The sequence below is a fragment of the Myripristis murdjan genome, chromosome 20, assembly GCF_902150065.1.
Source record: "Myripristis murdjan chromosome 20, fMyrMur1.1, whole genome shotgun sequence".
NCBI lineage: Eukaryota > Metazoa > Chordata > Actinopteri > Holocentriformes > Holocentridae > Myripristis > Myripristis murdjan.
Window position 1 is genome coordinate 15,998,253 of NC_043999.1, and position 14,405 is coordinate 16,012,657.

The following is a 14,405-nucleotide window of genomic DNA, read 5'->3' on the forward strand; positions in this document are numbered from 1 at the left end:
GTCACACTCTCTTTGCACCTCTCTCACTCTTTCTTGTGCTGTAAGGATTTATTTTTGCCGCTTTTCATCTCCCTGAGTGAAGTCTCGGTGATTGCTGCAATATAGAGGTGTTATGCTGTAGCAAGCTTTTCGGAGCTTGGATTAAATCAAACGTGAGATCAAACTTTGTGTAAACCCAAATCTGTCTCTTTAGCTTTGTGTCTCTCATTCTTTCTCTCTTTTCTTGCAGGTGTGTTTCTCTGATGCTCTTGGCCCCTGAGGCCTGAGGAGAAGTAAGCCGACCCCAGGCCCCCATGGGACGCCCCGTTACCCAGCATGCACTGCTGCTGCTGCAGTGCATGCTGGTCCTGCGGCCTGGAGGGGTGGCCAGCAGGAGAGGGCCGGTGCTGCTGCCCGAATCCCCCTGCCACAGGGCGGAGCACCCGCTTGTCCCACACTCAGGTGGGTGATACCTTCACACAACACACACATGAATACACACCCACACACAACGGTTAGCCCATCAATTACGCTGCAGACCGACACTCTCATTCCATGGGGGAATTGAACTTTAATTTTATTACTTTTATGATACTTCCTCCTTGTCAGAATGTTATATATATTCAATTAGCATGACTAATAGCAGTCTGACATGCTATCTCATTCCCATTTTATTCCTTTCTCTCTCTCATTGTTATCCTTGCTCTCACACACAACCCCAAATCTTCCCCCCCACACCTGCAGTACGCTACACGGTTCCGCTTTGTCCACTCTATCCTGCAGTCAGATTTCATTGTCCTTCGCCTTTGTTTCACATTGTTATGGAGCAGCTGAACTGTAACGTAACGCTGCAAAACTTTGCCGAAAGAAAATATCAATAAAAATCAATGCACTTCTTTATACCCACCACGAAGCAGCAAAATGCCATCGAGCCGTTTTCAGTCCGGCGGAGTCCCAGTCAGATAATCACATAGTATTCTGTCTAGGGTATAATTGACTGTAAGACCAAGGTCACTGCACATACACAAACACCCACACAGGCTCACATGCAAACACCCGTGTTAACCCGTACTATCATGCTACATAAACCCCTGATACAAACACTAGCGCTGTCTCTTTCCCTTTGCCTCTTCCTCTATCTCTCTTTGGTCTTTGGTTCGTCATTGTTAGCTGAAGTACGGCTCCTCCCTCTGAGCCTAGTGTTTGTAGTGATGATGACTAACTGCTTAGCTAACACGATGTGCTCTCCCCTCCGCGCGCTCTATGCAAGGGGATCACACGCCAGCTCGCGGGTCAGCCGAGGTCAACGCGTTTGCGCTCCCTAATGTACCAGAATGGCCCATTAAGCACCAGTGGTGTAATGCTGCAGTTGAAAAATAGAAGCATTAATAAAGTGAGTCGACATTTCAGTTAGCAATCAGACATGGTTCACTAACGCGCACTGTATGGAAGAGGAGAAAGCAAAGAGAGTGGAGCTCAGGGGCCCTCGCTGTGTCTGTGTTTTATGACACTCTCTTTGATTTGGACAAGCTGCTGTTATGATGCAACTGGTTTTCAACTGCAGGTTAGCAGAGGAGTGTTTCTCTGCAGCTTCCCCAGTGGTCGATGCTGTGCTGCAAAATGTGAAAAACACACAGTAAATCATTTGTAGTCAGCGTTTGGTTGCTCTATTATTAAGGACATTGATACACCGAGACCGTTTGTTTTTTTGGGAAGGCAGTGGACCACTGAAGTGAATCTTTTGGTTCCAACGCCTTGCCAAACGAGCAGTAAAAACACATTGGGATGCTAAATTACAGCTTCAAACTAGGCCCAAAACTGACACTGACCGCTCAACTGAATATGTTTGGATTTATTGTGGATGTCTTTATTTGCTGACATGATATCAAACCACTTTTAAGCTGCAAAGAAAAATATTCAAAAATTGCTAGCATTACACTGACCTTTGCTTTATTCTTGCCAGGCAGAAGTGATGACAGGTATTAAAATACTGCTGGGGAAACAAGGAAGCATGGCAGTGGGATTGCTGTTGATGGCTGTTGACCCCAAAAGGTTCAGCTGTGTTTGCATACTGTCCACACATCAGCTTTCCCCCGGTCATTGAGCCCTATACGCAATGAATGGACTTCTCGTGTTGAGTGTCGCCCATTTTAGTTGCCCAAAACGTTCCCCCGTGCATCACTGCTGTAGTGATTCATTTTCATCCCATGCAGGAAACTTTAGCTTTACTGACAGTTATTGCTCATTTCCATGCTCTCATGAAGATGTCCATTCATCTTTGCTATACAGTTGTATTTTAGCTCAGGTTTTTAATAAGTTTCCTGTCATGGCCTGATGGCAAGCTTCCCGTGGTTCATTGTTCAGGGTTACACAGAACACAAAGCCTTTTGAGAGTCTGTCAAATTATAGCCCTGGCTTTTTTTGCAGTAAACACAAAAAGCCATGAGTCATTACAGAATATGCATACACACACAAACACGCACAAACAGGCTGTGTGTGAGAGAGAGAAACCTTTCGTTAAACCTATTATCGCTCCCCTTTGTGAGTCATCGTGCTCCGTGCACTGTAGTGTAATCCCTGGTTGTCAAGAATGTACGAGGCAGCCATGGATCCTCTTCAGCTGAGCTGGGAGGACTACAAACACATTAAATATACCCCTGTGGATCAAACTGTTCTCATGGGCAAGCCACAGTCCTCTGTTCAGCCTAACCCTATCCAGTTGGACATGCATTTAGAGCGTCGGCCTGAGCCCTATAGCCCATGTGCACTTTGTGTTATTTCCAAGGTCTTCTTGGTCTTTTCCGTCGCTCCTGGCCAGAGGCTGAGGAAGCCAGCTTGAATTCTTCAGTGTGAGGTAAAAGGGTCGAGAAACAGACTTGTGAGCAGAATGTTGCTGTTTTGAATGGCCAGCAGGGGAAAATCAGCAGGAGGGAAGTGAAAGAGTGACGCCCTCCCTTCCCTCAGCGCCTACCACAGTGGCACTGAACCTCCAGCTGCCCCTCCTAGCAGCAAATACTACAAGACTTTACACTGCAAAAAATCTCCATATTGACAAGTAGTAAGACAGCTGGGATTTCTGCGTAATCTTTAATGTATTTCGCTACTCATTTGAAACGTTTCCATCCATAGAAGCATAGACAGCAAACAACCTCCATCTTGACGAATCATTCAGTCTCATATTCAGTCTTAACATCTTGTTTTTCTTAAAACAAGTGAAATAACATAATCCCACTTGCTTCCAATGCTAGTCAACGTATTTCTAGAATTTTCTCACATGGTGTCCTTTTCTTAATACTTGTTGATCCTCTTCATTCTGCCCTTTTTTGCAACATTCCTGAAGCAAGTGTAACAGATTTTTGTTTGTTTGTTAGTTTTAAGAAAAAGCAACATTTGTAACATTTGAATCAATGATTTGTTAAGATGTGTTTTTTTCTTGCTGTGTATTAGTCTAGTAATGGACAGTTCCCAAGTGTGAGTATGTGAATGTGTGTAAACCTTCCGTTCTTTTGCTACGTGTCCTCTGTAGATGGAAAAAAAAAAAAAAAAACGATTTCCCTTAACTTGTCTGTCTAAATAGCAGTTAAAAAAAGAGCCTGAGCACTGGTCGTGACCTACCGTGGGAAGCCGGGGTCAAGGCTTGAGTGAGTGTGTTCCAGTGACACACAGCGTTACTTTCTCCCTTTGTGATTGTGGCCTGACTGTGGACGGGTGTGTCTTGCATGGCTTTGACCCCACCGGGGATGGCGGTTTTCTGACTTGGCACAACACTTGGCTGACAGAACTGCTACTGTGGTGCTGTGTTCTAAAGACCTCTTTCTGCTTTGTATGGCGGTTTTTAGAAATGTATGGTTTCAGAAAGAAAGTACACTGCACAGTTCAGCACAGTTCAGCAGCGATGTTCAAATGTTGACCCGAAAGGTACACTTGCCATAGTTTCATGAAAATAGGAGTGTTAATATAGCTCCGGCAGCGGTTCTATGTAAGTGTATACAACTAATTGAATTTCCAGCTAGAGATCTCATTGTCAAACTTTTTGAGCAAAGTCCTAGGAAGGTTGTTAAAACATTTTAATCCTCATATCTGGAAGAGAACAGCGTTGGCCAAAGTCCTGACACCACACTTGTACAGTTATTGCAGCCCAAAGCCCCAGAGATATACTGTATTAATAAAGTGTTGTATTTAACAAGTGTTCCTGGGTGTAGGCTTGAAGTTTTTTAAAGGTTATAAACCGTGGTGTAAACAACGTCTTCACAGGCCAGACTGAGGGCCACGTCTCTGAGGAGGGGAACTAAGCAGAGTTGTTTTACAGCCACAGACCCAGCTCGGCTTTTATCATCCCTGAACGGCTAACACATCGTTAAAGAGGGGAGAGCCAAGGCATGAAAATAAACAAATGGCCACATAGCATTCATAAATGCAGCTGTTTACATGTACTATTGCGGGCTGTTTAATTGGTCATTTGGGGCTGATTTTGTTTCTAATTTACTGCCCTCCATCGCCATTGGATCATGCCAAAACACTGGCTCAGTTCTATTTACGCTCAAGGTCAGCCATGCTCTAGCCATGTTTTACTATAATGGATGGCAGACGGGCGACGAAATGGAGATGTTCCTGCCCATACTTTGGGATTTATATGTCTTTCATTTGCCCCCCACAATAAAAGCCCCGCATGTGTTTTCCCTAAGCACGTAATTGAATCCCTTTTCCAAGTGGCCTGAAGAGATTTGGTCATCTTGTTAAACGGTTGTCTCTCTTCCTCTACCTCTACCCCCAGCCGACTTTGCTGCTAAGTGCACATTAGATTTAAATATTTTATTGCACACTTATTTGTGGCTTCACAGCGGTTTGTTTTGCATGATTCACTCGCTGCCTTGGGGCCGCAGCACAGCCACTGTAATTTGACTCGTAAGACTTTTAGCTGTAAAATGTGCTTGTTTTTGTTGCTTGAAATAACATAATAGGGAAAAACCTTTCTGCGCGGAACTGTGCGGCAAGGTCTTAACCGACCTCGCCTTTATATTACGTGTTCTCGAATTGAGCAGGTGTTTGTTTTTCAACTGCCTCGGCCAAATCACTTCCTCACATCAACCTGACCAAATAGCTGCCATTCTTCTCCTGGCCATTACCACAGGGCTGCATTTAGAGTGAATTGGCTCTTCATTTATGCGAATGCCCGCTGCCACCCCCTATTTACACCACTCACAGAAAAACCATTCATGTTTCACAATTGGTTCCACATGTTGCCATTGTTGCAGTAGTGGATAGCGGTAAGTTTGAGCATGGCAGATTGAAGACTGGCGTGGCCTCTGATGCTGGGTGTAAATATTTATATATCCTGTCATTTTGTCTTTGTGTCAACTGCTGCGTGTCAGAACTGGGAATAACAAACGGGAAGTGAGTGATGGGGTGTTCTATTTTGAGGAGGAGGGAGACAGGGGTTAAGGGGATGAGATGCAAGAGGAAGAGGGGTGTGTGTGTGTGTGGGTGCGTGCGGGAAGTTGGTGTGCGGGTTTGGCTCAGGGCCCTGGCTCTGCTCCCTGGGTTTTCATCCCAATCTGTATGTTTGTGTGTGTGTGTGTGTGTATGTGTGTGTGTGTGTGTGTGTGTGTGTGTGTCTGAGTGAGTACGCCTCCGTCTCATCAGCAGCCAATCCCCTGATCCAGGCGGCTGCAGTACAAGCATGGCTGTGATGCGATTACATTATCACACATGCATTTAAAGCACAGCTGATATGAACCCGTGTAATACGCAAAGCAAAGACCTGAAGTCTAGGAAGTGAGGTGGGGGATGGGGCAGCATCATTTTTTTTTTTTTTAGTTTTTACTAGATAGTTATAATTAGAGTAGTCGTACTGCTTCCTTTTTCCAGGGGGTGATGATACGGATAATTTGAAGCTGTACGGTATTAAAAACTCATCTTCGGAAGCTCCTAAAATTAGTTACCACTATCCACTAAAAAACCCAAATAAACATCACAAGGTGGAACAGTTCGACTCTCTCCTTAAAGTCAACAGCTTTGCCTTGGAGTGCTACAGTTTTGCAGGTCTCAGTTCTTATAGCAAACTGTAGGGGAATGATTCATTCATTACATTGCCATATTGGTGATAAATTCTGTTTATTGATCTGAGGAAATAAATAAATAGTATGAGTCTGACTTATCCCTGGACTGATATGAAATGCTGTTCATTCAGAATTCTTAAAAGAAGACCTAATGTTATGGTGATGTAACAGGCAACCAGGCAACTTTATTGTCAATATTTTTTTTTTCCAATGGAGTAAGTAATTCTGTCTGATTTTTTTTTTTTTTTTTTTCACATCTCAGAAGAAAAAATATAGTCTTGCATTATTGCACCTGTTTATTAATGGCAATAAAATTTGGGCTAAAATTGCTGTGATTGAATTGAATCACTGATTCAAATTGATGTTTACAAGTGCGAACCAAATTGAATCAGTCCAAAATAGAAAAAGAAAATTATTCTCAAATTGAATCAGCAACAGGAGAATGGTAAATCGAAGCCAAAGATTCACGCCACTACCAAACTGTGCTTCTGACCCTGGGCTGCTTCTCATTTTAGCTCCAGCGCCTTGGGAGGGCCCATCCACACTGGTTATGAATGTTTATGAATGGTCCTTGGCCTCATCGCAAAAGGCCATAAATCCTGTGGGTGCTGTTGTGTTCAATTAGAACCTTTTGCCCCCTCTGCACACCCCAACAAACATCCTCTCTCTCTCTCTCTCTCTCTCTCACACACACACACACACACACACACACACACTCACTCCATCACCCCGTTAGCGAGCCTCCCCTGTTGAGTCAGGGAGATTTATGGGGAGAAGCTGGGTTCGTCAAGCGCCGTCTTCCCCTGGGGGATGTCACTACCACATTTGTATGCCAAGGATCCTCTCGATGGCGTGAAAAACAAGTCTAGTGCAGCCAAAGGAGTGGCACATCCAAAACTTTGCCTCTCCCTGCAGACTAAGGAGAGCAGCAGCCATTAAGCAAAATGAACCTTTGGGGTGAAGTTGGTCGTGATCTCCCAGATGTTTATTTCACCGAGGCTAATGAAAATGTATTAGCTTCGGGAAACTTCAAGTTGGATGCTGGATGTTTTTTCTTAGCCTCTCGTAGTTCGCTTCTACTCACGAGCTCCACTGGAGAGTTGAAGGAGAGCTGGGGGGAAAATGTCTTTGTAAACAGCGGTGGTGTCTCGTGGCGGATGGCATTGCTGTGTTATAGCATGAGTTTGGTCCCTCTACGTGAGCTGGAGGAGGGAGAGGTGCTTTGGAAGCTCCTACTTCCTTGCTCTGTTTGTCTACTGCTTCCTTTTTGAATCATTCAGAAATCCCACATTTGTCAGTGAAACCCAACATGCTTGCTTTTGATGCAGTCAAGGGAGAGTGTGCTTTCATTTGAGATGTCTGACAGGTGTGCCTGGAGAAGCAGATAAAGTGTTTTCGAGGAGGATATTCAGCTGTCCTCTTCCTCAGTTCTGCTCCCTCTGGAAAGCTCCCTTGTAAATTAAAAAACATCCTTCTGAAACTGGGTATATTTCATAAACCGTGCAGCGATAATTGATTTTAAATTGCAGCAACAGGAATTATATAACTCAGTCTACAGCCAGAGCGGTGGCACTTCTTTCCAAAAAAAAAAATCACATATCAGGAGGAACCGCCCCACATGTGCTGCGCCGTGAAAGGGGCATTTTGAGGTGTAATCCAATCTGTTTGTAGAGCAGTGATGGGTTATTGTGACTAGAGAGCACGTATGTGCTGAGCGATGGAGAACATGCGTCACTTTAACGACTGGGTGACCACCTTCCACTCACCCTATCAGGTAACCAGGCAGTAGACAGGCCATCCTCATCCCATGGCAACCGCCCAGGACCTTTGATTTGATTGGTCAGGGGTTAATGGTTTGGGCGCCATGATGACAGGCATGTTGTGGATAAGATGTCTTCGTCTGTCTGGGAATTTTTTCTCGCTCTCTCTCGCTCTCCCTATTTCTCTCCATCTGTGTGTGTGTGTGCGTGTGTGCGTGTGTGTGTTCATACCATACTGGAGACAAGGTCAAGTTCCATGAAAAGTCAGAATCTCATTTGTCTTGCCTGACCCATGTACAGTATACATTTTCATGAAAGGAGGCAATTTCGCCCTAGCATTCAGGGTACACAAAAACACACACACACACTCACACACTCAGATAGTATGTGTGTAGTAGACATTGTGAACATTACACTGCATTAGTGAATAAGGAAATGGGCTGGAAGGTCTCCAGTGGAAAGCACAGAGTCTCTGCTGCGGTGCCCTTGAGTGAAGTTTTTTGCTGTTGTTTTGTTTTGCTCTTTTTAATCTCACCAAACAAACTGGATGCATCGTTTGTCAGGGCAAAGATGCAATGCACAGTTTCTCAACATTGGGAATGGGACCCTTCACCGAGTCACAAGACATCTGCTTTATTGGGGATGATGCAAGATGATTTATGAAATGAGCAAAAATATATTCTAATATGTGCTGTTTGTTTTGGTGATGAATGCCTTTCCATTTGTGAAATGATGAATCTTTGCAGCCTCTGGGCTTTTTCCTAATTTCAGTATTCTGCTCTCACACTTGCGACAAGCAGGATTTTCTTTGTTTTGGGGATTTAAAGACAAGGAGACTGAGAACCTCTGATGTAAGATAATTTGATCCGTGCACAATTATTTTTGAATGAGCAACCTTATCAGCGCTGCGAGGCTCTAAGCCTTTTTGTTCCGTGTTTAATATCTTATTTGTTCACTTCAGGAAGTTCCTGAATTTATGACAGCTGAAACCTGGACTAATAATTCCATCAAGGCTGTGATAATAAAAATACCAGACTTTATTTGCAAAGCATTTCTCAAAAACAACTCGACAAATCCATTTAACCATATATAAATCAACAAAGAATAAAAGATGAAAATTGGGAATGAACAAACACACTAAGTCGTTTATCAAACCCAAGTCAATGGCAGTTATTTTTAAAAGAAATTTCAAGAGTTTTGTATTAATTTGGGCAGTCTTAACCCCTCCTGCAGGTCAGTCTAAAATCAACAGGCACTAATGGTGAATGCCCAGATGTCTTTTGTTTTCACACTGCAAAAGGGCAGATGACTCACAGTGCACTCATAAGGCTGTGAAAGTTTAAATTTTAAAGTTCACAGCAATAACTGTATATGTATTTTCAGTAAAATTCAATAACTCAATTGAATAACATTTTATCTTTATGATATTCAAATTATATTTGTTACAATCTAAATGTGGAGCACATTCATAAATGTTCTTCAAGAGTTTGACTTTTAGATGGGGGCTTTTTTTGTGTGTTTTAAACTTTCTTCGCTCATTTTAATGCAAAACACAAGTGCATTTTGGCCCCGGTGTTTACTTACATTACAGATGCAAACAAACTGCAACTCTGTCACCTCTTATCTAAAAAGCACAGACAATGAATATCAGGGTGAAAAAAAAAGCTTTCAATCCTGTTAATCAGCATGTAAACAAAGCCAGTAGTAGGGATGGCATATTTCAATAGAGGTTGGTCATGCTGGAATTATGCATCCGGCTCCGCTATTGGCTCACCACTGTTGTGTCCTTTTGGTCCCGTTTGCAGAGATGGAGCCGTGGATCTTCAGGTTCAAGGCAGAAGGCACGGTGGATTATTCACAGCTGACCTTTGACCCCGGCCAGAACGAACTGATTGTCGGAGCCAGGTAACCCGCGTCTGTGTAAACATGTCTCTCTTTCTCGCTCTTATTTTGTCTCCCTCCCTCCATCTTTTTGTCCTTTCTTTCTTTTATTGTCTTTCATTGTCCTTCTTTCGGAGTGTGTGTTGCTGCGCTGCATGTGTAATGATCACTCTCTCAGCAGACGTCCTCATATGCCACAGAAGAATGGCTTTGCAGCTTGTTTCCAAGTCCATTGTGTTTGTCAAGGCATCATCTTTAATTCAGCCAAGTGTCTCAATGTGTGTGTGTGTGTGTGTGTGTGTGTGTGCATGCTTCTCTTTTACTGAGACAGTGAGTATGTGAGGGAATGTGTGCATTTAGTACAAGTGAGCTACTGCTTTTGCATGTGTGTGTGTGAACATGGAAACATATATGTGCATATCTGTCGACATTCAAGGTATATGCATGTGTGTGTGTGTGTGGGTGTGTGGGTGTGTGTGTGTGTGTGTGTGTGTGTGTGTGTGTGTGTGTGTGTGAGTGTGTGTGTTCCTCTGACATGCATGTGGGTGAGGACAGGGCGTACGCGATTGTAGCTGATGAAGTGTGTTCAGCACTTCTCCTAATGGCTTGGATGTCAATAGAAAGACACACTCAGTACAAAGTGAGCAGGAGATAACAGAGGAGCCAGCAGGATGGAGAGCAACAAAACAAACAGAAACAAAGTGAGCCCGGGGAATTTACTAATGCACCTCGGGAGCTTAGATGGAAAAAAGTAATCAGGGAAGCTTTGCATGGGTGGACAGATGAGGAACTAAACTTTAAGACATGAATAAATTATCTAAATGCGTATTATCATATTATATTATTGAATTAGATCAGATTGCATTTCAATATATTAATTATATGATATTATAACTTTACTTACACCTTTTCTATCAGAACTAAACAGATTATGATGAATTATGTGAAAAGGGTGCAAAGATCATTACTTCCTTGATTGCTTTTTTTCTCTCCTTTATTACATATTTTTTTAAAAATGGATTTGCCTGCCATCTTATTTTTAGCTACAGCACAGCCAATGTTTCCAGCGCATGGTGTTTAGAGCACTCAAAAAATCAAATACGAGATTTAATTCAATTCTGGTTGCCGACAGGAAGGCTGTTGAGTGTCTAACTGTGAAAGGAGATGTGGTTGGATGGATGGTTGCTGTCTGGGTTAGAAGTATGAGTGATAATGGAGGGGAAGAGGGATCAATGCAAATATCAATACAGTAAAAAGGGAGACCGTGGCCACACTGAGACCTGGCTGATAGCCACTGTTCAGAAGATTGATAGATCTCTGTGCCAGTATCTGTGTGTGTGTGTGCATGTGTTTGTGTGTGTGTGTGTGCGTGCATGCATATGTGTGTATGTGTACATATTTGTGCAGGTACATTTGATGAGTTTCATTCCAATATGGGCATCAACCGTCTGAAAAAGCAAATGATAGCCACTCGATCAAAATTATATGAGAGTAAAGCATGACTCATTGCAAAACCTCTGCCGGCAGAGTGGTGGTTTTGAGAATAAGCTAAATTTCCCTAAAATGGGTAGCATTTTGAAATGGAACCTTTCATTTGTCAAAGTGTTTTGACTGTGAAACTACGCACAGCGTAGCAACAACTCATCATGGCCTTACTCACGCTGAACTTTTAAGATGGCAGTGCATGGGTGACTTTGCTTTTGTTGCTTAGAAATGCAATAAGGCCCACACATCCCATTGTGATTGACCCATAGGACAAAATCTGTATTGATAGTACAGTGGGCGCTAAGCAAGAAAATACAATAAATACTGCTCTTAGTCTTAATTGTCAGATTTTCTGTGCCTGATCATAGTAATGGTGTGTGATAGCTTTAGAAGACTTTCTGAAACATTGTTAGTCAATAGACAAAATATTTCTCTTGAGAGGGCATTCATTAGAACATAATGTTTTTCAAAAGTTGGAAATGCCAATGAAACAGTATTGTTTATGCCTTACAAAGCACTTGTGTGTGGAGACTCTGAAAGGCCTGAGGCAAAGCAGGATAGGCACTCATTAGAGTAAAGTTTCACCACTGGGCTTAGATTTTCTTTCAGTCTTTCCCTCCCTCTTTCTCTCTCTCCTTCTCTCCCTCTATTTATCTCATACACTCAGAGGTTCAGGATGAGAGCTTGAAAACCTTTTAGTGTAAGGTTATCAAGCCTTTTTTCCTCCTGATGGATGAAAGATGTGGGACTGTTCAGTGGCTGAACCTGACCATTAACTCCACTGACTGAGGCCCCTTGGAGTGGCACGACTAAATTTGTACAACTCCCTTTCTCCCACCCTCATACAGGTTCTTGTCAGTGGTAAGAAACCTTATTCCATTTTTGATGCTGACGTTTTAAGTAATATAGTCAGTGTCCGAACCCTTTTCACCCCCCTCCCTTCCCATTTGGGCAGTTTAATTCTACATGCTTCCTTTTTAAGAGATGGAAATGCCTTTGTAGACACTCTGAAGACAGGAAAAAGGAGAAGGGGAGGGTTTGAAGATGAAAGGGCTGGTGAGAGAGTGGAAAATGAGTGAAGAGGAGATAAATACTGGACAGAGCTTTGCCCTTTGGGATGCGGTTCTGCCCACTCATCTTTTTATGGGTTTACTCTGTTCTACTGAAAATGGCATTCTCAACTCACATGCTCTCCTCTTTTCCTTTCAGAAATCATCTCTTCAGGCTCAGTCTGGAGGACCTGACATTGATCCAGGTGAGTCTAATTCTCTCTCTCTCTGTCTCACTCTCTCTCTTACTTTCGCCCCATGGAGGGGGCTATATCAGCGAATACGATGATTACACACAGACTTCTCCGGCACAAGCCTCCACAGCGCTGCCTCCAACAGACCCCACGCTAGTCATCGCATGCTGCCAGTACTCGCATCTTAAAGCTGTTACAGTAAAATGGCTTAGCGTTTCACATGTCACAACAACTTCCCATCCAGTGGAGTGACAGTGGGCTTGGTCCTCCGTGCACTGGGTTGATATATAGTGTGGGGGAGGGGAGGGAGACACTGTTGATAGGAAGTGAGTCTAGTCAGTGTTAATATTGTGTGTTAGCCTAAATCTGAAACTGCACATGACATATACCCTGCTGCTATATTTTGCAGTTCATTTTCAGTGCATTATTGGGATATTTACAGCTTGTGCAATGAATTTCATCAGATGGCGCTCCTCTGTTTTGCTAACTTCTATTCTGCTTGAGGTATCAGGGTCAAAAAAAAAAAAAAAAAAGCTTGAAGCTACTGCCACGGAAGGAATCAAATTGAACTTAAAGCGTGACTACTGCCACTAATTTTGACAGAAGCCTCTGCTTGTGTTGAGAAGTTACGCTTAATAAGCATGGCTGGTTTTGTGCTAACATGTATTTCCACAGAACATGCATAAATAAGCAATATAGGCCGTAGGGTGGCAATTATGCTGTTTTTTTCCCCCCCAATCTCTCCTTCATCCTTCCTTCTCCCACATTTTGGCATCATCTTTCATTTTTTTTCCAGCACGCTTTCATTGTTTTCATTTTGTCACCCATGAGCACTGTGTGAGCCCACAAGCCCCCTGTGGAGCTAAGCATTTTGCGACCCACTGAGAAACCATGCAAACATTGACACATTCAGGGTTTATTTGGACTGCCTTTCTAGGTGGTAGCAGCAGGTTCCTTTGATGGTTGGACAAGGCTTGATGCTTGCCATTTACACCCTGGAAAAAACCAGGAGAGAAGAAGAGGAGGGGGAGCTGAAGGAGGATAGAGAGCGAGAGGGGGTTGAACAAAAGGGAGAATGGAGGGACTACTGTTGATATAAATCCATCTGGGAAGGAAAAAAAGAAAAGAATGGTCAGACAAAATAAGAATCCAGGCTGAATTTGATAGACAGTGGAGAGCTACACACACAATGGGATGAGAGAGAGGCGAGACGGCATGCAAGCACAGGGAAAGCAGAGAAACCCCCCACGGAGAGACGAGAATCCGTGGGGAGGCAGTCTTTTGTGGTCGCTCACTGGGACAGAGATGCTTTTAAAAGACATTCTCTGCCATCCGCTCTCCCAATCATCCCTCCTTCTTTATCTTATCCTTCGCTCGGCTAGCACCGCAGAATCAGAGGGGAGATTCCACCAGCCCAATCAACCTCTCATTTCCAAGGCCTCTTCTCTTGAAAGAATAGGACCTGGTAATCCCTGCCAAGGCCTGATGCCAATTTAAACTGACCTGTAGACTAGTCCCTGCTTTGCATTTGACTGGGCCAGGGCTGCAGAGTTAAGGAGGAGGCTCTTTAAGCCCTAGGGCTTCAGTTGGAGGAGCATAAGTGCTATTCTTCCACTCACCTCCCTCCCTTTCCCTTTATTCTCCCCTCCTCCCTACTTTTCTTCTTGCATAGAACAAGGGATTAATTGCAAAGAGATTTGGCTGCTGCCTTGGCTGGCTTTATATATGTTGTTCTTATTGTTGTTCAATATGAAAAAGTTGAATGAATTTCCCCTTTGGCATTAACGCTCAACTCACATTACATGCATAACTGATTGATCAAGTAAATGTACAAGGGAATGTGGTGCTGAGAGCGCGAGAGTGAACAAAGAAAGTTTGAACACAAACAGTCATTAGTTGTTCAGGGGTTTTTAAATTCAGTTTCACTGATGTTCAAAAGAGTTGCACAAGCTTTTTTTTCTTTCCTACAGAAGGAAAACAAGCTAAAAGCTACACCTA

General features: G+C 43.3%; 1 protein-coding gene across 1 annotated transcript in view; it reads left to right on the top strand.

The window, feature by feature from the left end:
- The first annotated feature begins 280 nt into the window (after positions 1 to 280).
- sema5a (sema domain, seven thrombospondin repeats (type 1 and type 1-like), transmembrane domain (TM) and short cytoplasmic domain, (semaphorin) 5A) overlaps positions 281 to 14,405 on the top strand; it is an 88,907-nt gene continuing 74,782 nt past the window's right edge. The window contains exons 1-3 of the mRNA XM_030080000.1: positions 281 to 441; positions 9,604 to 9,703; positions 12,374 to 12,419. Of these exons, the coding sequence (XP_029935860.1) occupies positions 294 to 441; positions 9,604 to 9,703; positions 12,374 to 12,419 (294 nt within the window). The 5' untranslated portion in view covers positions 281 to 293. The remainder of the gene's footprint in view (positions 442 to 9,603; positions 9,704 to 12,373; positions 12,420 to 14,405) is intronic.